This window comes from Geotrypetes seraphini, chromosome 1, assembly GCF_902459505.1.
Source record: "Geotrypetes seraphini chromosome 1, aGeoSer1.1, whole genome shotgun sequence".
NCBI lineage: Eukaryota > Metazoa > Chordata > Amphibia > Gymnophiona > Dermophiidae > Geotrypetes > Geotrypetes seraphini.
Window position 1 is genome coordinate 92,883,989 of NC_047084.1, and position 27,182 is coordinate 92,911,170.

Sequence of the window (27,182 nt, forward strand, 5' to 3'; positions counted from 1 at the left end):
CATTACCCTTTTTCTCACATAGACTCCACTAGGATTTTTTTTTTTTCTCTTCAGGAAAGCCGTAGGGACGGCCATATTAAAAAATTTGCAAAGTACTGTAATAATAAAAAGGAAATAGGCACAGGCTGGCGATCAACATTTACAAAAGGAAGACGGAAAGAGCAGCACGTTAAAAGAGGCTAATGAGGTACTTGACCGATCAGGCAGGTGTGACGCAGGCAGGCGGAGATATGGAAGCCACCGACAAACAGAACGCCCTCAAAATCCTCAACAATGGACAAACTTAGGGCTGCTTTTACTAGGCTGCGTTAGGGCTTTAACGTGCAGAGTAGCGCACGCTACAATGCCACGCGCGCTAGACGCTAACGCCAGCGTCGAGCTGGTGTTAGTTCTAGCCGCGCAGCGTGGGGTTAGCACGCGCTGATCTGCTGCGTGCGCTAAAAACACTAGCGCACCTTAGTACAAGGAGCCCTTACATGTTGACAAGCTGAAAATAATACTGCTTCCAGATACGTAGAATTTCCAGCAACAGACGTCTTGATATGAACCCAGAGTTGTAAATTCCAAGCACATTCTGACCCACAGAAGAAGCGGTTGCCCTCAAAAGCTAGTCAAAAGATGCACTAAGTTAGTCCCCCCCCCAAAAAAAAAAAAGTATCATCTTATCATTTTTTTAAATGTTGTTTCATTTCTGTTCCTTGCCTTTAACACAGCCACCACACTATTTCGGCAACACTCATAAAACTGAGCTCCACACCATGCACGAGGGTGCCGCGGTAAAGCTCTCAGCCCAGCCGAGAAGATGATGTGGAGCCGGGAAAACGTACGAGTTTTATTCCGCACTTTTCTTGACACGTTTTCGTTTCGTGCCGTGTCGTTGAAATGAAAAGCGTGGCGTGAGTGCAGGTTTCGTGGCTCCGTATAATTCTCTTCTTGGTTGGGCTGAGAACTTTCCAGCAATCCCTCGTACGGTTAAATGGTTTCTGAAACACAAGGGCAGTGTGAGACCACCGGTAACACAACGGGATGCAGTAGGCCTTAGTTACACAACCTTGTAACGTGTCTATTGGCATGTTATGCATAAAATATGCTACGTGTGGGTAGAACCAATGCACATTGACCATCTTTTTAAAGAAAGGACGTCTACCATTCGTGGAAAAACAATGACATCTTGTCTAGGGTGTCATTACGAATGGATTTCATTAATTATGTTGAATTTCCTTTCCTTTGAAACATATCACCAGTTAGAGACAGTTTGAATGCAAAGTGGTTTCCATTAGCTAGGCCCGAAAACACTGGGTTTTAAAAGAAAGTACTCAAGATTTCTCGTAGGCATGACCTCTGCCCAACAGGTTCCTTCTGAAATAATCATTCTTTGTCGTTTATTTGGTTTGAAGAAGGATTAGGTAATTTTTCTTTCTTTTTAACTGATAGTGAAGCAAGTGAAAGGGTTACCTCAGTTTGATTATGAGTGCAAATAATATTTATATAATTATGTGCTAAACACGTTCACTATATTGCTGTTTTTCCACTATCACAGCATACAGAATCAAAGGTTTGCATTTGTATGGAATGTATCCAAGGTAACAGCACCACAGTAATACATTTTGTAATCACACACCCTGAATTTTTTAAGCAAGATAAGTTTTTTTTTTGTTGGTTTTTTTTTTTTTTTTAATCTTTAAAGTACCAATGCATGCAAAGCATTCCATTCTCAGAAACAATGCAAAAATGAGGTAATAGGAGTTATCAAAAAAATTAGTATCATTTCTAAATAAATAAATTATAATTAAAAATGCAAAAGAAAAAAAAACCAACTATAAAAATAATTAAATAAGAGCTCACAATATCTACAAGTTAGTCATAAATTATGATTGTTAAATATAAGGCATTTAAACTCACAGAACCCTGTAAACTATTAATGGTTTTTTTTTTTTCCTATATTTTAAATCATTCTAGTTCATTTTACTCATACAAGATCGTAAACACAAAAGGGGGGGGGGGGCCTGACATGCTAGTAGAGTTGCAGGCTTTACCAGCTCATCGTTGCAGGGTTTTCGTTCACATGTACCAAGAAATCTGAAAAGAGAATTCGGTGTTTTCTTCATCCTTCAATAATTACTGTGCTTGTTCTTTAAGAAATTAACACTTCAATAAAGGCTGTTTTATAAATAAGAAAAGAAAAAAAAAAAAAGTCTATTGAAAAAGAAGGATGCGTCCTCTTTCCCACAAAGGAGAGAGAGAGACAAAGAAAAAAAAATTGAATTAATATAAGTGCCATGTTGACCCACCCAAAATTAAACCAGCTGAAGTCATTTCCATGGCGGAGCTGGGTAGATGCGCCACCTTTACAAGATTACGGTGTTCAAAAGCTACAAGCCTCTGAAAACTACTTTTTAGATACTTTTCTCACAAAATGTTATTTATAAGCCTGATTAAGGTATGTTCTCCACCCACATGTTCTTCCTTTCATGTTTTGTTTTAAGAAACTTCTTCACAAAGTGGTTTGTTCCAAGGTTCTGCAGTGGCATTGAGATAGGTCATGAGTCCCTTGTTGAATCTGGGGGTTTTCTTTTACTCTTATACAGGGTGGGCCACGAAAAAGTAGCCCGCCTCCAGCGATACTATGACAAGATGAACCAGTCATTTCCGAACAAGACTCTGGATGCAATGTTTAGCTGGTGGTTTTGTCCCCCGGTACTTGTCGGCACCTAGCCTTCCACAATCTCTCTTCGCTGTTCCAGGGAGAACGCCATCTTCCTGGCACCGGTATTAGAGGCGGGCTACTTTTCCGTGGCCCACCCTGTATTATTGATAGTGCATGTCTGCTGCTGCTGGAGGCTGACCCGGGGTTAATTTCTAGGCCTCCTCAGCCTCCATGATACCCACTCTACAAATTCAGCCCAACAAGTTCAGTGAAGAATAGGGAAGAGTAAGAGAGAAATCATTTATGGAAATATTTCCTTGAAGTAAGGTTGCTGGATCTGTGACTGAGGTTGTGGGGACAAGCACAGTGAGTTCAAGAAAGCATGGGAACAAACATAGAGGACCTCTGAGACGGAGCTAAGGATTGTAGAGACTGTACAGTTGGTTTGGATGGAAAACTGCCTATGCTTTCTGTCATCATGTTCTATATTTCTGTTGATGATCCTTTGATTGCCCCTCCGGTGACAAAAGCAGTACTTGTGCAGTATTTTTTTTTTTGCTGTTGTTACGAATAAAGGAAAGTTGTAAATACTTATTGTTTCCACCGGCAAATGAAAGGAAACAATTGACTATTGGGGATGCATTTGATCAAATATTCTGACTGCTAATGAAATCCTTTGTGTCCAAGGGCTTCCTTTGGAAACATTGTCTTGGTTATGATCTAAGTTGGGCTTCCTGCACACCCTAATGATTTGAAACACAAGCACTCTACAACATAGATGCAATCAGATCGTCTTATATAGAAGGCTAATCCCTAGCAGTAGTACAACTTGTGGTCATGGTGGGCCATTTTGAGAGCTACAGCTGGATGGTTGGGAGCAGAAGTAGAACAGTCCACATTACCACTCATGATCACCTCTGAGTAAGGCCTGGAGGTGATGGGGGGGACCAGGAGGCAGAGGAGGGCAGAAAAGAATTGGAAGGCAACATATGGGGGCTTTGAGTAGGGAAAGGCCCTATTGAGTTGTGCTGTTCTGTAGGGGAATTAGAGGGATCAGGGTGGTATGCAATTGGGGGGCTTGAATATTGTAATCCAGGGTGGGTTGGGATGTCAGGAATTTGGATCAGGAGTGTTGAGGATAAAGAAATAGATATGGAGGAGATCAGATGGGGAGGTTGGCAGGAGATATTGGATGGGGGAATGTGTGGGTGGGGTAGTGCTGCAGTGGCATTTGGCTGTGTTATAATCTATTTATTTCAGTTAGGGCTGCATTATATTATCTGCAGTGCCAATAGTGCAAGGCCTATATGGTTAATGCAGGGCAGATGCTGATCCCCCATCCATACTATGAAGCTTTTGTGTGTATTGCAAGTTAACTTTTGCCTAATCTATATTAATAATAATAAACTTTATTCTTGTATACCGCCATACCATTTAGTTCTAGGCGGTTCACATTCAAGAGAGACTGAACAGTTCAGTGACAATACATTCTTAGAGAATACACAGTATCACTGACGTTTAATTTGCAAATTTTTCAAAAAGATATGTTTTCATAGATTTTCGAAAAGTGTAATAAGACTGAGCCCGGGAAATTATTGTACTTAACCAATTGTTCAATTTGCCTGCCCAAAATGCAAACGTTTTATCACAAAATCTTTTATAACGGCAATGTTTTAGTGTAAGAAAGGCAAAGAAATTGATCAACTGCAAAAGCTTACTGCATTTTAGGAAAAGATCTCCATAGACACCTATACAGTATCTTTATAAAACAGCGCCTCAAACCAGGTCCCCTGCGATAACGTTACCCTTGACCTACTGTACTAGTTAGGTATATCAAATCCTCATAATAAACATAAACCATTTGCAACTCTACTTTAAGATTAAATCTTAAGAAGCTGATTCAAACATTCTGGTCTTCCACCTGTACCTTGCCTAGGAGGGATTTATGAGGCAGAAAGGGTAGAAATTGGCCCCTGTTTATTTACAAGGAATTCTATAAATGTCATGTACTTTCTTCATGGCTTTTAGGGCACTATACGCTGTTAACTCAGATTCAAGGTACAGCCAATCACAAACAGCTTGATGGGGTTGTAAATTATACCCCCCTCCCTTTACAAAACCGCGACAGCTGTTTTTAGCGCAGGCCGGCACGCTGAATGTTCTGCGCTGCTCCCGACACTCATAGAGTTTATGAGTGTTGGGAGCAGCGTAGAGCACTCGGTACGCTGGCCTGCGCTAAAAACCGCCATCGCTGTTTTGTAAAAGGGGGGAGGGTGTTGAAATCAAGTTCATTCAATCATCTATAATGTAACTAATCATAATCTGTAATATTACCTGGGCAACCTTAGACTTTGTTGGTTGGATTCATACAATGATGAATCTTTTTTTATTAATTTAAATTTAAAAAAAGTTAGTGGCAAAACAATAATGTACTTTGATTTTGCTGGACAAGTTGTATGAACTGTTTGTAGAATTTGAAATGATGGAATAGTATATTTTTACATTTATTGCCCGAGGTCATGCCATTTCTTTATTAAAGTACTTTACCACTTTACCCTTCTAGTAAGGCGGTTAGATTTTTACACCTGAAAAAGAGAGAGAAAAGCAGAAAAGCAAGTTAGTATCTATGAAACAAGCCATTATGAAGTTGCACTGTGTGAAATTCGGCTCTCAGCACCTGCCCAGACTCTCCTTAGCTAAACCTTGGTAACCAGGGCTGTCCTAGGCTGTGAAAACATTGGATTGAATCCGAGGTCTAGGAAGGGATTGAGGATGCTGGGGCTGGGAGAGACTGAGAGTTCTGGGAATGAGCAGGAAGGGATCAGGGTGCAGTCTTCCATCACAGGACAGGAATTCCAACATTGCATAACAATGATCCTTAGGAGTGAGCTTCAAGGGATATGTATATTGCAGGGGGTAGGCAATTCCAGTCCTCGAGAGCCACAGGCAGGTCAGGTTTTCAGGATATCCACAATGAATATGTATAAGATAGATTTTCCCACACTGTCTCCTTGAAATGCAAATCTATCTCGTGCATATTTAGTGTGGATATCTTAAAACCTGACCTGCCTGTAGCTCTCAAGGACCGGACTTGCCTACCCTGGTTATTGCATTATGAAGGGGACCATGGTCTGCAAACCCCTGCCAAGTATTGTTACTATTCTGGCTGGGTTATAGAGTGGGGAAAAAAGAGAAAATAAAGATGGAAGAAGGGTGTTGCTGTCAGACAAAGGAAAGACTCACGAATGGAATGTCTTTGGCACTTGATTGTATAATTATGAGCTTGGTCAACTGTTGATCTGTTAGTGTATCTTGCAGCACAGTCTAATTTTCAGCTAACTTTCTTCTCCATGAGTTTAAAATTGATTTGTAAGCACAATGTGAATTTGCCCTAATCCACCCTGGAATGAACCTAGACATAGTCTGTAGGAAGTTAAATGAAGTATATACTATACATTATAGGACATTCAACCAGAGACTTTCTTTATGGATAGACACATAGAATGAGAGGTAGTTGGCAACACAGGAAAACAACCCTCGATACAAGAAATTACTCTCGTGATAATAGTGTTTTAGTATAAATTAGAAAGGGTCACAGCCCCTGAGGTGAGTCACAGCACTCACTTATCCCTGGGGATGATCTTAGGGCTCATAATTTCAGGGTTCTGGATGGAGCCCTCTTGTCTGGCCACTGATGGATGACACCTACTGCAATTGAGAGGGTATATAAAAAGGACCGGGAGGGGGGAGGGGGAATAGAACCATATGTAGTTGCAAATGAAGGTTCATGGTGCCAGAAGCCCAACAGAACACGAGGGTATTTCTGAGTAAATTAAAAAAATGGTAAAGAACAGAGTGTGTCACTTTTTTTTTTAAGTAGGAGGACTGGGCCTAGTTCTTTGCTCCGGTCTCTTCTTTAGGATAGTTAAATCTACAAGTACCTCTTAATGAATGGAAAGCCTCTTATGGTGATTAGTAGCACTTGACAGAGCTCCCAGCCCAGAGAAGTTTGCTGTATGGATTGACTTTTTGTATGTGAGACAATGGGGGAGCAAAAGAGAAGGTCTCAAGGAATGAAGAACCCTACGTGAAGCTAGACGGAAACAAAATGAAAGAAGCAAGAGTAATGGCAGTAAATAATTTCCTCTTTCTTAAAACAGGAACATGTCCCTTCGCAAATGCCATACCTATTCAGAGTCACAAAATCCCAGCATGCTCTATTCACAACGTCCAGCAACAGCAGATAGCACAGGTAAGAAGTCCTTTGCCTTCCATGGGTTCGGTCTAGTAGGATTTTGTTCTGACGAGGTCTCTCTCAATTCAACACTTATGTAAACATGATTTAAAAAAGTTTTCAAAAAAATCAAAATAAAATAAAACAAACTATGGTGAAGAGCGCAATCCTTTTAACTGTAAACGAGATTTGGCTTTTTCACCCTTTGTATCTTTTTGAAAGTTGGGAAGATTTGACTTTTCTCTAGAATAGTTCCATTTGGACACCAAAAGCTAAAGAAACTATGAAAGATAGTTGGTGCAAATTAGGTAACAGCAACATGTCCACCACAAGATGACTAGGGCACCAAACACAGAACATTTTAAGCTAACATGCTCCAGTTGCCATCCCATAGAAATAGCTAAAGACCCCTACTTGCTTCTACTTACTTGAGAGGTATATATACAATCCTTTGAAGTGAGGATTGACAGACCAGTCTATCATACTAGTACCTTCGTCATGATCATATCTAAATCGTATGCAGCACGAGCCCTCTAGCTCTGGGAAATCCAGCTCCCATGCATCGGGCCAGTATGGCTGTATGGATCCTTTCCTATCACTACATACCACCAATTCCTTGTTTTGCAAATGTGCTTGCAGGCTTTCCTCTAACTCAAATGGCTCAGAAGGCAAAATTTTGCTGCAAGAGCTATGGCCAAGAAGACCTGATGGGGAAAGTAGTGCGTTCTGGTTGTCCTTTCAGCTGTCAATATCAAGTTGTGTTTCAATGTCCACTCTGCAAATTGGGCATTTCTTGCTAGTCGCGAGCCACTGGTCGACGCAGACTTGGTGGAATAGATGCATACAAGGTAAGCGCCTGTGGAATACAAAAGAGGAGAAAAAAAGTAATAAAGACTAATGTACGGTAAAATGAAATTAGAAACCACATGAAATGAAGAGGAGAGAAGATAAAACAGGTACGTGAGAATAATTCACAGAAATGCATAGGGTTGGAAAGCTTTGGATTACAAAGAAAATATTGAGTCTCTAATGGGGCAGTTCTACAACTACCCGTACATACTTCCTCTTAGGCACCCTAAAGTGAGGTTCTATTTTATAAAGGCATCTAGGCAACCAGATTCCATTATAGAATAGTAACATAAGCAGACTACAGTTCGCCTATGTACCCACAGTTACACCAACCATAGACTTGGTTTCCTTGTGCTCATGTAAATGTGACAAGGATATGCATAGCTTACTGTAGTCTATGAGATTCACGTAGAAGTGGTAGCTTCGCCCATGCCCCTTACATACTCCACCGTTATGAATTCATCCTTGCATTTACACCCTATGTGACTTACAGAATAACTTGTTGCAGGTTTCCGAATCTTGCTGCATCATTGTCAGGTAGAAACCGACATTTCAGCCTTCATGCTGTGGCTTTCTTCAGGGCATGCTCTGAAGTCTACAGTGTGACTTTGGAAATAGTGGGTTCACTGATCTGATTGGGAACAGGGCAGTCCACCAATTGGAATTTTGGTGGGAAAGTCAGTTGGTCAGAAATTTGAATTTTGTTGTGAAAGTCCATAGAGTGGAAAAATCTCTGGTAGGGGAGAGCATCTTTAAACCTACCAGAGACTTTTCCATTCTATGGACTTTCCCGCCATAATTCAAATTTCTGACCAACTGACTTTCCTGCCAAAATTCAAAGAAGAAAGCCACAGCATGATGGCTGAAATGTCGGTTTCTACCTGACAAAGACGCAGCGAGACCCGGAAACCTGCAACAAGCACAATGCCAGCTGTGGAAACCCTGAGAGAACATCTTACAGAATAACGTTCATTTGCTTTGCTGCCATTTATGTACTTAGGTGAACACTTACCTTCAAAATTGCCCTTCATGGGTGCAATTCTATAAGTAGGTGACTAATTGGAGCCAAGTCTATAAAGGAACATAGGCACCTGCTTTCCTTTACAGCAAGGGTGTCAAAGTCCATCCTCGAAAGTCACAATCCAGTCAGGTTTTCAGGATTTCCCCAATGAATATGCATGAGATCTATTTGCTTGCACTGCTTTCATTGTATGCTAATAGATCTCATGCATATTCATTCGGGGAAATCCTGAAAACCCAACTGGATTGCAGCCCTCGAGGAGGGACTTTGACACCCTTGCTTTACAGCAAAAATATGTGCATGTAAGCAGTGGCGTAGTAAGGGGGGGGAGAGGGGAGTGGATCGCACTGGGTGCCTGTCTTGATGGGGGTGCTGGTACCTCTCCACTCCACCCCTCCCCATGCCACGCACATGCCTTTCCTTCCCTGCCCCCCCTCCCCCCGTACCTCTTTAAAATCTTCACCAGTGCGAGCAACTACTCTAGCCTGCTGCTCACACTGGCCTGGCTCCCTCTAAAATCACTTCTGGGTCACAGGGCCAGGAAGTGATGTCATATGGAAAGCCAATGCCAGTGCGAGCAGCAGGCCAGAGATGCTGCTCGCACTGGTGAAGATTTAAAGAGATACGGAAGTGGGGAGGGAGAGCATGAGTGTGGCGTGGGGACCCAGAAGGAGTGGGGGTGCCACCGCCCCGGGCACCTCCTACTTTCACTACACTACAGCATGTAGAGCCATAGAGCTGGCTTAAGTGCATGCGCCTAAATACCAGTGATTCACATAAATTATTCAAATAAGCAGGAGTCCCACCTTTGCAACTGATCCTTTTAGCTTCTTTTTAACCATTTTCCTCATTTTATCATAGCCACCCTTTTGAAAATTAAATGCCTCTTCAGTAAATTTTTTTTGCGACGTCACTCCCAGAATCAGCTCAAATTTGATCACGTTATGATCGCTGTTTCCTGGCGGACCCAACACAGTTAACTCCTGTACTATGTGTTGCATTCCACTAAGGACCAGATCTAAAATAGTTCCCCCTCTTGTCGGTTCCCAGACCAGTTGCTCCAAGAAGCAGTCATTTATGACGTCTAGGAATTTTACTTCCCTAGTACTCCCTGATATAACATTTAACCAGTCAATGTTGGGGTAATTGAAATCAGTAGACATATATATAAGCTCATACTCTAAATACACACATAAGGGAATCATCCATCCATCCAAGCACCCAAACCAAGCACACCTAACATAGCAACAGAGCAGAGAAAGAAAAAAAAGATGTGGAGAAAAAAAACCTCAGTTGGGCTTCATTGGTCAAAAAAACTCCACTTATGATCATACAGTACTTCCCCCCCCCCCTCCCCCAGCACTTTTTGCCGCATCCGGTTATCGCCTGGTGTCATATTGTGAGTGGCAGGCCAGTTTGATGAAGATTGACCAATGACGCAGTACCGGCGAAACAAGAATAGTTCCTGTCGGAACTTGTGGATATTTCTGCCACTACGGGGCGGAGGCGCCGAATCAGTGATTTCGGCAGCTAAGTACTGCTTTTTTGGGGGGGTTTACCTGCTTTATTGACTGCTAGTGGAACTGTGTCTCAGTGCCCCTTCTTCTTGGGGGTTGTGGAATCTCCCTCTGGATTTACAGCATTAGTTTAGTGCATAACTGAGGAGCCTTTAAAGAGCACTGAAGTACTGTATGATCTTAAGTGGAATTTTTTGACCAATGAAGCCCAACTGAGGTTTTCTTCTCCACTTCTTTTTCTTTCTTTCTGTTCCTCTGTTAGTTGTCCTTGGTTTGTGTGCTTGGATGGTTCCCTTAGGTGTGTATTTAGAGTAGGAGCTTCTATATCTAGTGGTTATACATACTCTTTCCTTTTTTGTTTGTAATTGAAATCACCCATTATAATACTGTTGCCCATTTCTCCAGCTTTCCTAATCTCTGAAAACATTTCTTCATCTGTCTGCTAATTTCGTCCCGGGGGACGGTAGTATAACCCAACCATTATATACCTTCCCTTCACACATGGAATTTCTATCCATATGGATTCCACACTGCTATCTATGTCATGCGGATTGTTTATTTTATTTGATTCAATTCCCTCTTTAACATATAGTGCAACCGCTCTCTCCAATTTGATCTGCTCTATCCTTGCGATATAATTTGTACCCAGGTAACACAGTGTCCCATTGAATCTCCTCCTTCCACCAGGTGTCTGAGATGCCTATTATATCTATCTCATCATTCAGTGCTATATATTCTAACTCTCCTATTTTATTTTTTTAGGCTTCTAGCATTTACATTCAGACACTTCAAATTGTGTTTTTTCCTTGCAACTACGGGCTGCTGAGAAGACAGGGAAAATTTGAGTCTTTTAATCTGCCTTCCTCTTAAACCCTCCTAGCTTTCTTTCACCATTATTGGAACCTCTCTACTGGGAATCCCTAAATATCCTGTTTCAATAGTATCCTCCAAGGATATCTCATACCGAACCGCTCCTTGGGGACTGTTGGCTTTTCCCCGCATCTCAGTTTAAAAGCTACTCTATCTCCTACATAAGAACAAAAGAATAGCCCCACTGGGTCATACCAACAGTCCATCAAGCCCAGTAGCCCGTTCTCACGGTGGCCAATCCAGGTCACCAGTACCTGGCCAAAACCCAAGGAGTAGCAACATTCCATGCTATGATACAGGGCAAGCAGTGGCTTCCCCCATGTCTCTCTCAATACCAGACTATGGACTGTTCCTTCAGGAACTTGTCCAAACCATTCTTAAAACCAGCTACACTATCCGCTCTTACCACATCCGCTGGCAACGCGTTCCAGAGCTTAACAATTCTCTGAGTGAAAAAAATTCCCTCCTATTGGTTTTAAAAGTATTTCCCTGTAACTTCATCGAGTGTCCCCTAGTCTTTGTAATTTTTGACGGAGTGAAAAATCGATCCACTTGTACCGTTCCTTTCGGAACAAGCTCCCCCTTTCTCAGAAGGTTACCCAGTTCGTAACAAATCTAAATCCCTCATCCATTATGCAAAGTAGGTATTTCTGGTACTGTTTTAGATTGCCTTGCTTCCTATCTTTTCTGTTGGACCTATACAAACCAATGGAACAATACATATTCTCTTTCTTGCAGTGTTCTTCAAGGCTCACTGATAGTGTCTATCCAGTTGAATATTCTTCTGGCCCTATTCCTTGGTTTATCACAGTCCTTAGACTTAACTTCGTATGTATATGCTGACGACATTCAGATTTTATGTACTATTGACTACACCAGTGTTCAGGAGATTCAGGATCTGGCTAAAGAGCTTGCTAGATTAGCTGATTCCATCTGAATATATTAAAGATGATTCCTGAGAAATCAAGTGGGCTTTTATTTATCAGGAATGGTAACCCTGACCTATGTGCACCTCTGTTAATGGTGGGCACCCCTGATTAAATTCAGTGATACAGTAAAAGTATTGGGAGTGATTCTCGATCGACACCTGACTTTTCAGGCACAGATTGCCAGTTTGATGACATGTGACTTTTTAAGCTCAGGGTTATTATACTTGGTAAGGAATCCTTTATCATTGTAGTCCTCCATTCTTTCATTATTATTATTATTTTTTTTAATTTTAACATAAAATCATTTTTATTAAACATGAGGAAATACAATTAATATGAAGATTAGTTATACAAATATATATAGATATATAAATAAAACAACAAATAATAAATTTAAACAATTTCATTCTTTCATTATTAATCAGCTTGATTATTGCAATGCGCTCTACTCAGACCTATGAGCTACTAATATTAATTGACTTCAGATTAATCCAAAATATGTCTGTAAAGTTGTTGACGAAAGTATGATCATGTGACACCATTTCTTAAAGCAGAACATTGGCTGTATAATGTTTAAGATCCTGTTTCTGGTTTATAAGATTTATCATACAGGGATTCCATCTTATTTGTCTAGCTCAGGGGTGGGCAACTCCGGTTATCGAGGGCCGGAATCCAGTCGGGTTTTCAGGATTTCCCCAATAAATATGCATTGAAAGCCATGCATGCAAATAGATCTGAGAGGGGACATGATAGAAACTTATAAAATCATGAAAGGCATAGAGAAGGTGGAGAGGGACAGATTCTTTAGACTAGCAGGGACAACTAAAACAAGAGGTCATTCAGAAAAACTGAGAGGAGACAGATTCATAACGAATGCAAGGAGGTTCTTCTTCACTCAGAGGGTGGTGGACACCTGGAACGCGCTTCCCGGAGAGGTGATAGGACAGAGTACAATTCTGGGGTTCAAAAAGGGACTGGATGATTTCCTGGAAGCAAAGGGGATAACAGGGTACAGATAGAGGTTTACCTTACAGGACATTGAGCGAATAGGGTATGGATATTTTAGGTTAGGTAGGGAACACTTTCAGGTCATGGACCTGGGGGGCCGCTGCGGGAGCGGACTGCCGGGCACGATGGACCCCTGGTCTGACCCGGCAGAGGCAACGCTTATGTTCTTATGTTCTTATCTCATGCATATTCATTGTCTAAGCAACAACAGGATTTATAATATCAATTCAATAGCTCTCATATATTAAAACATAATTTCATAAACAAAAAGAGCTAGATATCTATTACAGATATTATGATTCCATAAATTATCACAAATCGATCATTCACAATTTTTATTACATTATATTGTTTTTTAAAATATCATCTTATCCACAAGTGTACTTCTAATTCATATATATAAATATATCTGAACCCTTAATAACCTACCCAATCAACCCATTAAAAGTTCATATCAAAAATGCATCACTGTCCGTATAATATGCTAAAAAGTCTTCAATACTGCGCAAAACTTTTCACTTTATAGATTAGTTCTTCCAATAAACTTTCTTCATGCTCCATGCACCATTCTTCTCCACAAACTGACCAAATATATAGTTGTGAGTGAGATAATGTTGGGTGTCTTGAATAAAGATAAAGTGTGAAGAGTTTCAGTCTCTGGTAACCAGAGCTGAGATTGTGATGTCATAATGCCTCATTCCACCAATAAGAGCCAACCTCATCAGTGACGTTACAATGGTTTGATTATCCTATACTTGGCTTGCTTTTTATTACATACCAGGGGATGCTGAAAAGTTCTCAGCCCAACCAACCAATTTCTAGATTCTGAGTGTTATTTTGCCACTATAGCTGAAAAGATGTGTTATCTTATTTTGTTAAGTGACAAAATTTGCAGAAACGAAATTCTATGTTTTAACATTGTTTCAGATCATCGATTGAACCATATCCACATCATTCTCTTCTTGGTTGGTCTGAGAACCTTTCAGCACCTCGTCGTAGACGTCATATTGAAAATGCCCCTGCAAATATCACTCTGAGCGGATCACAGCATCAGCCACTGTAAAAGCAGTTGGAGTGAGCTTGGACGGCAACTTCAGCATTTGGAACCTAGGACAATACCAAGCGGACTTTACAGTCTATGATCTTGAAATATCAAAGAAGAGACAAGTTAATTTAATCATGTATTGTAATGGTTATAACTAATGGGCAGACTGGATGGACTATTCAGGTTTTTATCTGCCATCATTTACTATGTAACTATGTAAGTATATATATCCTATAGCCCCTGACGACGATGACGGGTGAAACACAGACTTTTGTAGGGCGTATTTGGTCAGTTTGTGGAGAAGAATGGTGCATGGAACATGAAGAAAGAGTTTATTGGAAGAACTAATCTATAAAGTGAAAAGTTTTGCACAGTATTGAAGACTTTTTAGCATATATGGACAGTGATACATTTTTGATATGAACTTTTAATGGGTTGGTTGGGTAGGTTATCAAGGGTTCAGATATATTTAGTTTATAACATTTTATTGAAGGAATCACATAAGTATACAATAATATAAACAATAAAATATTCATTACAATTATATTCACAATACTAATTTTCATATAAATATCTATCATTCCTCCAAAATATATTTCCAAATTACCACCTCATACCTCTAAACCTTAACCGCATTCCCAATCCCCTTCTCCCCCTTTCCCTACCCCCCTTATTTATGTTCAAACATTTTATTAAAGAAATAGAATAGAAATACATATAAATATTCCAAAAGATATTTTGTACAAAAATAAACATTAACAATAATTAAAATTCTAATACCATAACCAATTTCCCTACCCTGAATGAAAGTTGACAAAAAATAAAATAAAATGACATTTGAACTACACAACCTTAGCTTCAACGTAAATCATTGAGAATTAAACTTCTTGCTTTAGGTGAAAGGTTTTGAATATATGGATCCCAAACTTCCATAAAAAGATGAGTTTTCCTAGACAAACGCCTAACTTCCCAAATCTCAAACAATAGAAGGGTTCAGGTATATTTATATGATATGAATTAGAAGTACACTTGTGGTTAAGATGATATTTTTTAAAAAACAATATAATGTAATAAAAATTGTGAATGATTGATTTGTGATAATTTATGGAATCATAATATCTGTAATAGATATATAGCTCTTTTTGTTTATGAAATTATGCATATTCATTGGGGAAATCCTGAAAACCCAACTGGATTCCGACACTCGAGGACCGGAGTTGCCCATCCCTGGTCTAGCCTATTGATTCCTTATTTACCAATAAGATCTCTGCAATCTGCGTTGCAGATGCAGCTGATGATTCCATCGCTGCACACGCTCGGGTTGAGCTCAATTCGTCATCAGAGGATTTTTAGAGTTCTAAGGCCTTCACTCTGGAACACTATTCCATTGTCACTTCGTCAGGCTGATTCAGTGATACTTTTTAAGAGATATTTGGGATCATTTTTTAAAATTTTGTCAAGTCTTTAGCAGCTGATTTTCATGTATCGTGATAGGCCTCGATTTTCAGATCTGGGCTTTCAGAATTGGGCTAGGGGCCTGGTTTGATTAACACTAGAGGTGTGTATGTGGTTATCTGTATTTTCTAGTTGTCAGCGTGGGATTGTTTGAGCTGTGATGCTGATTATGTTTGTCTAGATTTGTGTATGGTTTTCCGCTGTAATTCTGTTACTATTCTTTTATGATAGTTTAGGGTTCTTTTCCTTCTTTAGATATTGAAAACTGCTCAGAATTGGGCAGTATATCTAATTGGAAACTTAAAAATGTGGCAAGGAGGCTTGGAAAGGAAAATTCTTACCTCACATCCTCGTCATCTTCAAGCATAGACAGGCAGATTGTACATTTCTCATCGGTGTCCGACTCCTCACCATCTTCCTTCTCATCTTTGCTTTCCTGTGGTCTCCTCTGTGAGAGGAGAAAGACAAAGCAAATACTTCTTCTCAGCTTCTTCAGTTACAATGGAAAGCAAGTATGGTTCTTCACACAAGGAAATAGAAGTAAGTCAGTGGCGTACAGGCCTCTGATATGATACCTAAGAAGATCATACGTTAGCAGATCCCTACAGTATCACATCAGAAGGCAGGAGGAGCCACCTGACTGGAAGCTGCTGTGGCTCAATGGGTAAAAGCCCTATTCTCGTCTTCCAAAGGTCATAGGTTTGAATCCCAGCCAACTCCCCCCCAGCACATGATGTTCAAGTGTAGCCACTGAGGCCATTGGTTAGAAAGTGCAAATATTGAATAATATTATGCTCTTATAGAGTGAAAAGAACAAAAGGATTACTTTATTATACGGGAACAAACAGAAGCAAACAAGCAAGTAAACTTTAGAATACTAAGGTGTTTGAGAGTGTAGCATTTATTTGTGTTTTTTGACCTGATACTGCTTTCACTCAGTAGATTTATTTTTAAGGCCATTGATTTAGTGATTACCTATTTTAATTGTGGCATTCTACCTTCTAGGTGTACCTTGATGATCTCATAATGAGGTCACCATTGTGCAGCTGAAAACTTTCATTTGCAATGAACTAGAAGCCATGCTAAGGTCTGTATCTGGGTTTTTTTTCTTGTTTTAACCCTTTGCAAATGAAGTTATCTATGCAATCTACATATTCATGTCATGTGTTTGCATCTCTTTGAAGAATAAGCTCATTGGAGCAGTCTTTAGTGAAAAAAAAGGGAAGCTTTATAGCAAGAAACATAAGTCTGTGTTTTTCATGTGCTATAATCAGCAAATAACATTGCTGTTTGCCCAGAAAACTAGTAGGTTTTGCATGCACCATCTTTGTATTCATGTGCCCTGTTTATGTGGTACATTATTAAATGTATTATGAGCTTACTAAAATAAAAACTCAGAAACCTATTTAGCAGATCGCATTGAAAACATCCAAAGGATGCCTAAGTCACACCTATCTGAAGCCCAAACCATACTGAAAAGTAGACCTGGTTTTCTTTCGCCTACAATGCAGGCACTATATGGACGCATATTGGTACTCAGCGTTATGTAAATCTGTCAACAGACGTCCATATTGAAGCCTCTCCCATGCCACGCCTACGTCACGCCCATGCTTATCTATTTAAGTGTAGATTTTCCCGATGGGCATGAAATTGTCTCTGAACTCACTATCTTGGATACCCAAGTGCCAATTAGCGCTTGTTAAGATACTTAAATTGCTCTTGATTTGAATGCCTAAGTCTCGCTTGATTTGGATGCCTAAGTCTCGCCTAACTTTAGGCATGACTTAGGCGCCCTTTATAAAATCCGGGTCTAAATCTGCTATAGAATAATAGGATAAGTTGGCGGTTATGTGCCATTTAGGCTAACTCTCTTGCCATGTCAATAGCAAGTGTAAATGTGCATGCCTAAATGTGGCATCCTGCATACACAGCTAACACTATTCTATGAGTTGTGCATGTTGCTTAGTGAAACGCTCATGGCTTACCCAGGCCCCTCCCATGTCAATGTCCCACTTGCAATTATGCACTAAAACACTCAGCGCTCCTTTTACTAGGGTGCGTTAGCATTTTTAGTGTGCGCTGAAGATTAGTGCGTGCAAACTCTGCACTAAACGAAAAATACTAATGCAAGCACTATGGAGGCATTATAAAACCCCTAGCGCACCTTAGTAAAAGGAGCCCTTAGAAGGGCATTTTCAAAAGGTCATCCAAATCAGAATAGAGATATCTAGCGCAGTGTTCTTCAACTTTTTACACCTATGGACCAGCGGAAATAAAATAATTATTTTGTGGACTGGCACCGATCCACGGACCAGAGGTTGAAGAACACTGGGCTAAGTTGTGGGCCAGACTCTGCCCATCTCCGCCCCAGACCCACCCCTATAATAGGACTAATTATAACACAATTTTTTCCATTCATTTTTCATATATACACACACAATATAATTTTATTAACACCTAATGATTAACCACAAAATTAAACTACACAAAACTATATTCCTAAATTTGCCATTAGTGATTATATTTGTTTTTTGCATCAATAAAAAAATTGTTTGATCATAAACTACCAGAAAACAGATAACCCCTCTCTTGGCGTTTACCTGAACAAGCAAGGCCTATCCTCTTATAGCTATGCTGATGACATCACCATCCTCATTCCTTTCGACCAACCAATGCTCTTAATGTCAGACACACTACACAGAACTCTAGCTACAGTTACGACTTGGATGGAAGACCACAAACTGAAACTCAACGCAGACAAAACTAAATTCATCCTCCTAGAAAATAACAAAATCCCAACCATAACCAACTTAGAAATCAACTCTATCAACTACCCTTTGCAAACCACCCTAAAACTTCTAGGTATGACTATTGACAGAGGCTGCACCATGCAACCACAAATTAACAAAACAATACAGAAATCTTTTGCAGTTATGAGAAACCTTAGACAAGTCCGAAAATTATTCAAAAAAACACAATTTCAGCTCCTAGTACAATCTCTAATCCTAAGTATCCTAGACTATTGCAACATCCTCTACCTCCCCTGCCCTGCAATAATGATTAAACAACTACAGACAATTCAGAATACAGCTCTGAGACTCGTCTATTCATTGAAAAAACATGATCACATTACTGAGGCATTCATCAATTCTCATTGGCTTCCAATCCAGGAAAGAATACAATTTAAATTCTACTGTATACTATTTAAAACTATAAATGGAGACAGCCCAACCTACCTAAACGACCGCCTCATCCAAACCACCTCTACCAGGCATAGAAAAACACACACCCCATTCACTTACCCCCCAATCAAAGAAGTAAAACGGAAAAAACTATACAACGGACTACTGGCCACTCAGGCAGCGAAGATAGACAACCAAGTCTCCAACCTATTGACAACAACCCCAGACTACAAGATGTTCAGAAAGGAAATAAAAACTATACTCTTCAAGAAATCCCTTAATAAAGCTTAATACCATGATAAAGCTTAACCCCCCTCTTACCATCCCCTCCCTAACCCCAGATCCTACTTTTCCCTCTCTTGGAAACCTTCTCTGATCTAACGTTGTAACCCTTCTTCCATAACTCTTTTTGTAATCCGCTTTGAACCGAAAGGTAATGGCGGAATAGAAATCTGTAATGTAATGTAATGTAATGTAACCCCTTTGCAAATTCGGGACCAAAAACTAAAAGTACTAATATATACAAACAAACCCTAAGATGCAACACTCTGCAAGCAGTACAACCCCAGAGAAAAAGAAATAAATGTATTTCTTCCTGAACAGGGCAAAATACAGACAGCAGATGTAAATTCTCATAACTGACACAATTCAATCACTAAATTAAAAAATAAAATCATTCCCCCTACCTTTGTCTCCCTCCCTCCATCTAATCTAATCTAATTATTAAGCTTATATACCAGATCATTCCCCTAAGGGACTCAATCCGGTTAACAAAATATTAAGAATGAACAGTAATACGGAAAAATCGATAGACAACAATATAAAATGATCAGCTAAAACATTTTAACAGTTATTTGTAAGATATTTCATTTAAAAAAAGTATATTTTTAAGGTTTTCTAAAGCTGGACAGTGAGGCAAGAGTTCTAATGTCTGGAGGGAGATCATTCCAGATCTTCATCATTGCAAAGGCTAAGGAGTATGAAAATCTGCTTAAGGATTGAATTCCTTTAACAGAAGAGAGTAGGAATTTAAAACTATGTATATATCTCATAGAATCAAAATGGCCTTTTTTTGCCGCCCCCGGTGTTATCTTCGAGCTAGCTCCTCCTTCCTCACTGGCGCAGTGCACAAAGCCGCGGGCAGCGGCTCCTCATATGTCCCGAACCTCATCTGGAAGCCTTCCCTCTGACGTTGCGACATCAGAGCGAAGGCTTCCGGTTCAGGCGTAAGAGCCACTGCCCGCGGCTTTGTGCAATGCTGCAGTGAGGAAGAGGGAGCCGGCCCAAAGATAAGGCCACATCGATCACACTGCGGACCAGCGATTGATGAACACTGCTTCGGGCCCGATGCACTTGCTGGCCCTGTGAAATGGCAGCAAATTTCTGTGGACCGGCACCAGCCCATGGACCGGTGGTTGAAGAACACTGATCTAACGCATAATGTCCATCTCACATGTATTTTCCAACTGGAAATACCCCCAGGATTTCCATGTGCTAAGTACCTCCTGCACTCATGAAACAAAGGCTGGTCTTTTTTATTATTATTATTTAAAGGGGCCCATGCTCTGAAAATCCTGAGAAGAGGGAAAGAGAGAGGGGAGGAAGAAATACATCAAGAGCAGAAGGTCACTACTTGAGCATCTCCTCAGCCATTTACCACCCCTCCCCCCCATACAAGGCATAGGCCAGAATCCCTTAAGACCCTCTCTTCATGACACTAGTCCCCCAGGGAACACCATGACTCACCCTCACAACTGTATGCTATATCCCTTTTTCAACCAGTTGAAGGACCTTGGACCACTTATTCTGAGGCTCAGTTTTCCCAGAGACCAGAACTTTGATCTCCACTTCTGGGGATCAAGCTTGTCTGCTGTACCAATCCAGTCTACAACCACCTGCTGGAGACAGAGAATACTGAAATGAAGCAGTGACATCACTGATCTTCAGCATTCTGTGCCTCCAGCTGCTGGTTGGGAGACACAACCCATTAGTCTGGACTGGTCTAGCAGGAAGTTAGGAATGTCAACTTTTAAATGACCAGATATTATCCACTTTAGAAAGGACCAGACTAAATATCAAACCTACGATATATATATATATATATTAGGTTTGATATATACAGTACATATTACTGTGATAAAATATAGAAATGTGATCCACAGATTTGTAAAGTAGCATCCACAGAGCCAAATCTCACAGCAGATGCTCTTCATCTCACCTTCTTGTACTTATGTGGGAATGTGAACCTTTCGATAATGTTCTGCACAGCCCCACGGTTCACACTTCCTAATCTGTCCTCCAGCTGCAGCAGCTCCTTAAAGAAACATAAAGAAACTTAGTGAGAGGCCTGAGATGCTATGCCTCTGTTTACTAAAGTCATTAAAGAAAACCTGATGGTTAACTATCAATTGAATATAATTTACAAAACCACTGGTATAAGCCAAAATGACACTGAAGGTGATTATTTAACTTTTTTTCTTTTTATACAGCACTTTAAGGCACTAGTACGCTTTTGCACTAAGAAACATAAGAACATAAGAAGTTGCCTTCGCTGAGGCAGACCAGAGGTCCATCTCGCCCAGCGGTCCGCTCCCGCGGCGGCCCATTAGGCCCATTGTCTGAGCAATGGTCCCAGACTATCCCTATAACCTACCACTACTCCTATCTGTACCCCTCAATTCCTTTATCCTCTAGGAACCTATCCAAACCTTCTTTGAAGCCTTGTAACGTGCTCCGGCCTATCACAGCCTCCGGAAGCGCGTTCCATGTGTCCACCACCCTCTGGGTGAAAAAGAACTTTCTGGCATTTGTTTTAAACCTGTCCCCTTTTAATTTCTCCGAGTGCCCCCTTGCACTTGTGGTTCCCTATAATCTGAAAAATCTGTCCCTGTCTACTTTTTCTATACCCTTCAGGATCTTGAAGGGTCTGACCCAGCGGAGGCATTGCTTATGTTCTTATGTTAAATGGCAGTAATGCCGGGCTAGCAGTGCGAGAACACAGTAAGCATGACCTCCAATCACTGCAGCTTCTCTTTCCTCCCCCTTCTATGTTTGCAAATTAAAAGAAGGGTGCTTCAAAGATGAAGAGCAGCAGAAGAGACGCATTGGGGTAATTCTGTAAGGAATCGCCTAGATTTAGGTAGCAATAATGTATGTAAATACCAGTATTCTAGTCATTTATATACTTATGTGAACCCATCCTATATAATAAAACGCTAGACGTGCATGCGCACTCAGACCTGCGTGATCTGTAATCCGTGATCCGTAGGTCCGTGGTCAGAGTGCGTATGCGGCGGTCAGATCGCGAAAGCAAAGCACAGCACAGCCGGCGATTCCCCCCTCACTCACCGTCAAAGATTCATGTCTGTCCAGGTCAGGGAACAGAATATTATAAGAAGAGACAGCCTTACAATGCACAGGGGGTGAGAGGAGAGATGAAACCAACGGTCCCACACTCGAGCGCTGTGGCCGAACTCTGCAGCTCCTCTCAAGAGCCTCACCAGCACTCCAGTGCTGTAGCCGACAAACTCATAGCCACACCTAAGCGCCAGTTCCTCTATGGCAGTTAGCGTAGTGAGGGGCCGGGACTTAGGAGGAGAGCAGACCCGGGATTCGTCCGGCCCCAGCCAGGCAAGACCCACCTTCCTCGCCGCACACAGGCCCCGGCGGTCCATGCCTGCAGGAGGAGGGCTTCGAGGAAGCCGGCTGTCAGCGGAGGGCAGACACGGGCCCAGGACGGATTTTCTCCAGCTCACGCCACCTTCAAAATTACGGCCCCACACCGCCTCCCTGCTCGCGCAGACCTCCAACAACGAAAAATGGCACTACCATTTGAAGTTTATTTTTAAAGTTTAAAGTTGCTGCGGCTCCTCTCAAGAGCCGCACCTGCGTCAGAGAAGGCTTCCGACGCAGGCAGCGATCGTGAGAGGAGCCGCCGCGGCAACTTTAAACTTTAAAAATAAACTTCAAATGGTAGTGCCATTTTTTCATTTCCGGCTGTGCCCTTGCTTTCTCCATAGCCCCCAGTGCCCTACCGGTCTGTACCTTTGTATTTATCCTTTCCAGTACGCTTTTTAATAGTTGAGGCAGCAAAACAGCCATGCAGGTGGTGCCTGAGCAACAAGCCTGAATAAATAGGGAGCCGATGCAGAAGCTATGTGGAGGGAGACAGCAGAAAGGGGAGAGGTAAGTGGTATATGCTGAGAGGGAGACCAAGGCAGGAACTGAGGAACATCCAAATGCAATTGTCTGACTGGTATAAGGAAAAGAAAGAAGGGAACACATGGAAAAGACCAAAAAAATTAGCTATAGGGGCCTCTACAGACGGAGAAAAAAAGAGTAGGGAAGTGAATTAATTAGATTCAGTTCATTTAGACAACTTAAAATGAAGTGGGGGGGGGAGAGAAATGCTGCTGCATAGGGGGCAGGGAGAGAGACAGATAGAAAGAAAGACAGATAGACATAGTCTAGCACCGTTAATGTAACGAGCTTGCTTTGGGGAAGGGGGAGGGAGACAGAAGGGGGCAGATAAATACAGGTAGGCAGGGGGCCAGGGAGAAAGACAGAGAGACATACAGAAAAAAAGACAGGGGGCCAGGGAGAGAGACAGACATAAAGAAAGACAAACAGACAGGGGGCCAGAGAGACAGATAGAATAAACACAGATAGACAGCATGCAAGGAGAGAGACACAAAGAAAAAAAAAGAAACAGACAGCGACCAACCCAGACAAACACTAGCCAAGGAGAGAGAGAGAGAGAAAGAATGACAGACAGGGGGCCAGAAAGACAGACAGACATCTATTCTAGCACCCGTTAATTTAACGGGCTTAAAGACTAGTATGTATATAAATGGTCGTATTCTGGCCTCGCCCATTTCTATAAGTATGTACTCTAATAAGCCCACACGTGGAGTTCACTTATTTACATACCCAACCGTCAAATCGTGTCGTTTTAGGAGATTTCGAGAGAACCCTTGCTTTTAAGGCAGCCCAAATGAATGCTTGGTTTGGTAGCATCATGCCAGGAGTCTCATCCTATTACTTTTTTAGAAAATTATTAAAGACACAACTGTTCGATAAATTTGTAACTTAGGGCTCCTTTTACTAAGGTGCGCTAGTGGTTTTAGCGCGCACTACAATACAAGCTAGACGCTAATGCCTCCATAGAGCTTGCGTTAGTATTTTTCATTTAGCGCATGGTTAGCGCACGCTAAAAACACTAGCGCACCTTAGTAAAAGAAGCCCTTAAACCTAAGCTTATGCTTTTATTATTCTTATGTACTGTTAACATTTTGTACGAAATTGATGTATTTCTTATGAATTGTTTATCTGCTGAATGTTGAGCATTATTTGTTGTGAACTGCCTTGAACCATTCGTGGTCTGGCGGTAGATAAGAATAAATTATTATTATTATTATTATTATACTTTGCAAGTGGTCATCCACAGGGGTAGAGTTTGAACAGAGTCTGGGCAAGGCGCACAGTTTTGTTTCATGTCATTTCTCGTTTTGCTTCCAGGAATGTTTGTCTTATTCACTTTCATTTGGCCGTGTCACTGAGCAAAGTCACTGAGGCCCAAATTATGTAACCAGTGCCTAAAGTTGGAGTGAGCTTAGACGGCAACTTCAGCACCAAGTGTACTTTACAGTTTATTTTCCTGAAATATCAAAGAAGAGACAAGTTAATTTAATCATGTATTGTAATGGTTATAACTAATGGGCAGACTGGATGGACTATTCAGGTCTTTATCTGCCATCATTTATTATGTAAGTATATATATCCTATAGCCCCTGACGACGACGACGGGCGAAACACAGACTTTTGTAGGGCGTATTTGGTCAAGTTTGTGGAGAAGAATGGTGCATGGAACATGAAGAAAGAGTTTATTGGAAGAACTAATCTATAAAGTGAAAAGTTTTGCACAGTATTGAAGACTTTTTAGCATATATGGACAGTGATACATTTTTTATATGAACTTTCAATGGGTTGGTTGGGTAGGTTGTCCTATTTCGGAGGCGTCCATCTAGATAGGCGCCTATCTAAATGGAATAACAAGCCCAATTAAGCTTTTTAATCAAGAAAAACGCGATTCTGTAACAAGGCGCCTCTAAAAATTTAGGCGGCCTTTAAAAAAATAGGCGCTATGCGTGTTAGGCCTGGGCGTGGCTACGTGTTAGGCGCCTTCTTACAGAATCGCTGCTCTTAAGCGCTCAGCTGGGCGCCTAACTTTTAAGTGTCCCTAGAGCTGGCCTATTTAATGGGCGCCTCCATAATAGGTGCCCAAATAGCTGCCGCTCAGCGTGATTCACTAAACAGCACCCACTTTTACTTGAATCACGCCGAACAGTGCCTATGTAGGCGCCTAACTTTTGGGCGCTTCTTGTAGAATTTGCCCTTGAGGGTACACTCTTTTGAAAGAGGGTACACTATTTGCAAAGAGGGTGCACTGCTCTGCATAGGCATGATGATTCACGCCTAGGCAGTGGTTTGAATGGGCCCATGATTAGGAATAGACGGCCGCTCTTTTGAAAGAGTGCGCTGTTTCTTGCAAATAGTAGGCACTATTATCGGCAAATGAAAAAACAATGAAATGTCAAGGGGTTTTTTCTTCCCGTTTTCATCTGTAAACAACATACATTGACACAGGATATGTCGTTCAACATCTCCCTATCCCAGCCTGTCCCTGGTGTAGATTATAAAATACTATACAGTACTCCTCTGAAATTCATGGGGGTTCTGTTCCAGGAACCCTTGTGAATCTTAAAAAACCGCAAATATGTTTTTTTTGGGGGGGGAGACTGGAGAGGGCTGCAGGAGAGGCCGGAGAGAGCAGCCGGAGCGCCGGTGAGTGCAGGAAATCACTCACTGTATGCGCCGAACACCTCTTCCTGCACTAAAGTCGGGCCTCACCAATCAGGAGCTGCGTGTCAAAGCAGCTCCTGATTGGTAAGGCCCAACTGTAGTGCAGGAAGAGGCGGTTGGAGCATACAGCGAGTGATTTCCTTCACTCGCCGGTGCTTCGGCCACTCTCTCCTGCCTCTCCAGCTGTCCTCCCCTGGTCGGCGATGGCAGTAGGAAAATACTGCAAATGACTGGGACCGCGATCCGCCGACCACGAATGACCGGGGGAACGCTGTATCTTGTAATCTGTGTTGTATGAAGTTCAGTCGAAATTATTTTTTCCTATATAAGGGCAAATTGAAAAAAAATAGGATAAAACCAGACACAGGGCAATTTCTTAAAAAAGAAAGTCCTGTCTGATAACAGGACACCTAGCCGCCGCCCTTTTTGAATTAATTTTTTTAAGCTTCAGCCCAGCTTTTAGATTTTGGGCCAGTTAACACAGCAGTGAGGGGAGACCTGTTAGCAAAGGAAAATTACTCCTGACATCATTTGAAAATTCACCCCCTCTTTTGCTAAGGCACGCTAGTCAACTTAGTGCACGCTAAATATTAGTTAAACACTAATGCATCCATAGAATTTAACAGACGCGTTAGCTTGTAGCGCGCACTAAATCGACTCGCGCGCCTTAGTAAAAGGACCCCTAAGTCTTTAGTACCATAGTAAAGACATTCCCTCCTCCACCCCCAGTGCCATGAGAACATGGAAAAGGCAGAACAATTTAACGAAAGAGAAGCTTACTTCATAACTTTCCCTTACAGCTGACGTGTGTCTGGCTGGAGTTAGTCCCTGGAGAGCAAGTAGGTGAAGTTGTGGATAAGGATAGTTTCTGATCTCATGTACAACCTTTAAAAAAAAAAAAAAGCAACAAAGAAAAATCAGATCAATCCACAAAATATTGGTTCTTTGCTTCAGCCGAGTACTATATGGAATTATGGTGTGTTTTTGCAACAATAGAGCCATCAAATTACGCAAAAAGAATTTCAAAATCCATGGCACAAAACGATATCCATTCCTATTTGGAACCACTCACTCTTTAGTGTAAAGCAATTTTTATTAAAGCAAAAATAACACAGCAAAAGATACAATCATGTGGAAAGAGTAACAAGTCCCCCAACACCCACCCACCCCCCAACCAAAACCATCCAAGCTGCTTAAAGAAGAAACAAGAATATGCAAGCCCCAAAACCAGCAACATCCCAGTCCTGTGCCACTGGGGAGGCCCAAACACCAGAGTCCAAAATACCAAGCAAACAGAGCTCTGTACTCTGATGAGCCCTGAGAGGAACACTAGCCCCCCCCCCCCAACCCCTCCCACCACAAGACAGGAGAAAAATAAAGAAACAAGGAAAGAAAAATAAATAAATAAATAAAGTTTCAAGTTTCAAGTTTATTGAGTTTTAATATACTGACCATCAGCAAGTATCTGGCCGGTTTACAATAAAAATTTAAAAAGATAAATAATTAAAAAATAATAATAATAATAATAACTTTATTTTTCTATACTCCATAGTCAGGCAACTTC

The 27,182-nt window shown here is 41.2% G+C and overlaps 1 protein-coding gene across 1 annotated transcript in view; it reads right to left on the reverse strand.

The window, feature by feature from the left end:
- Positions 1-7,113: 7,113 nt before the first annotated feature.
- Positions 7,114-27,182, reverse strand: part of RNF165 (ring finger protein 165) — a 297,632-nt gene continuing 277,563 nt past the window's right edge. The window contains exons 5-8 of the mRNA XM_033935022.1: positions 26,399-26,503; positions 20,976-21,071; positions 15,917-16,023; positions 7,114-7,737 (exon numbers count right to left, since the gene is read on the reverse strand). Of these exons, the coding sequence (XP_033790913.1) occupies positions 7,620-7,737; positions 15,917-16,023; positions 20,976-21,071; positions 26,399-26,503 (426 nt within the window). The 3' untranslated portion in view covers positions 7,114-7,619. The remainder of the gene's footprint in view (positions 7,738-15,916; positions 16,024-20,975; positions 21,072-26,398; positions 26,504-27,182) is intronic.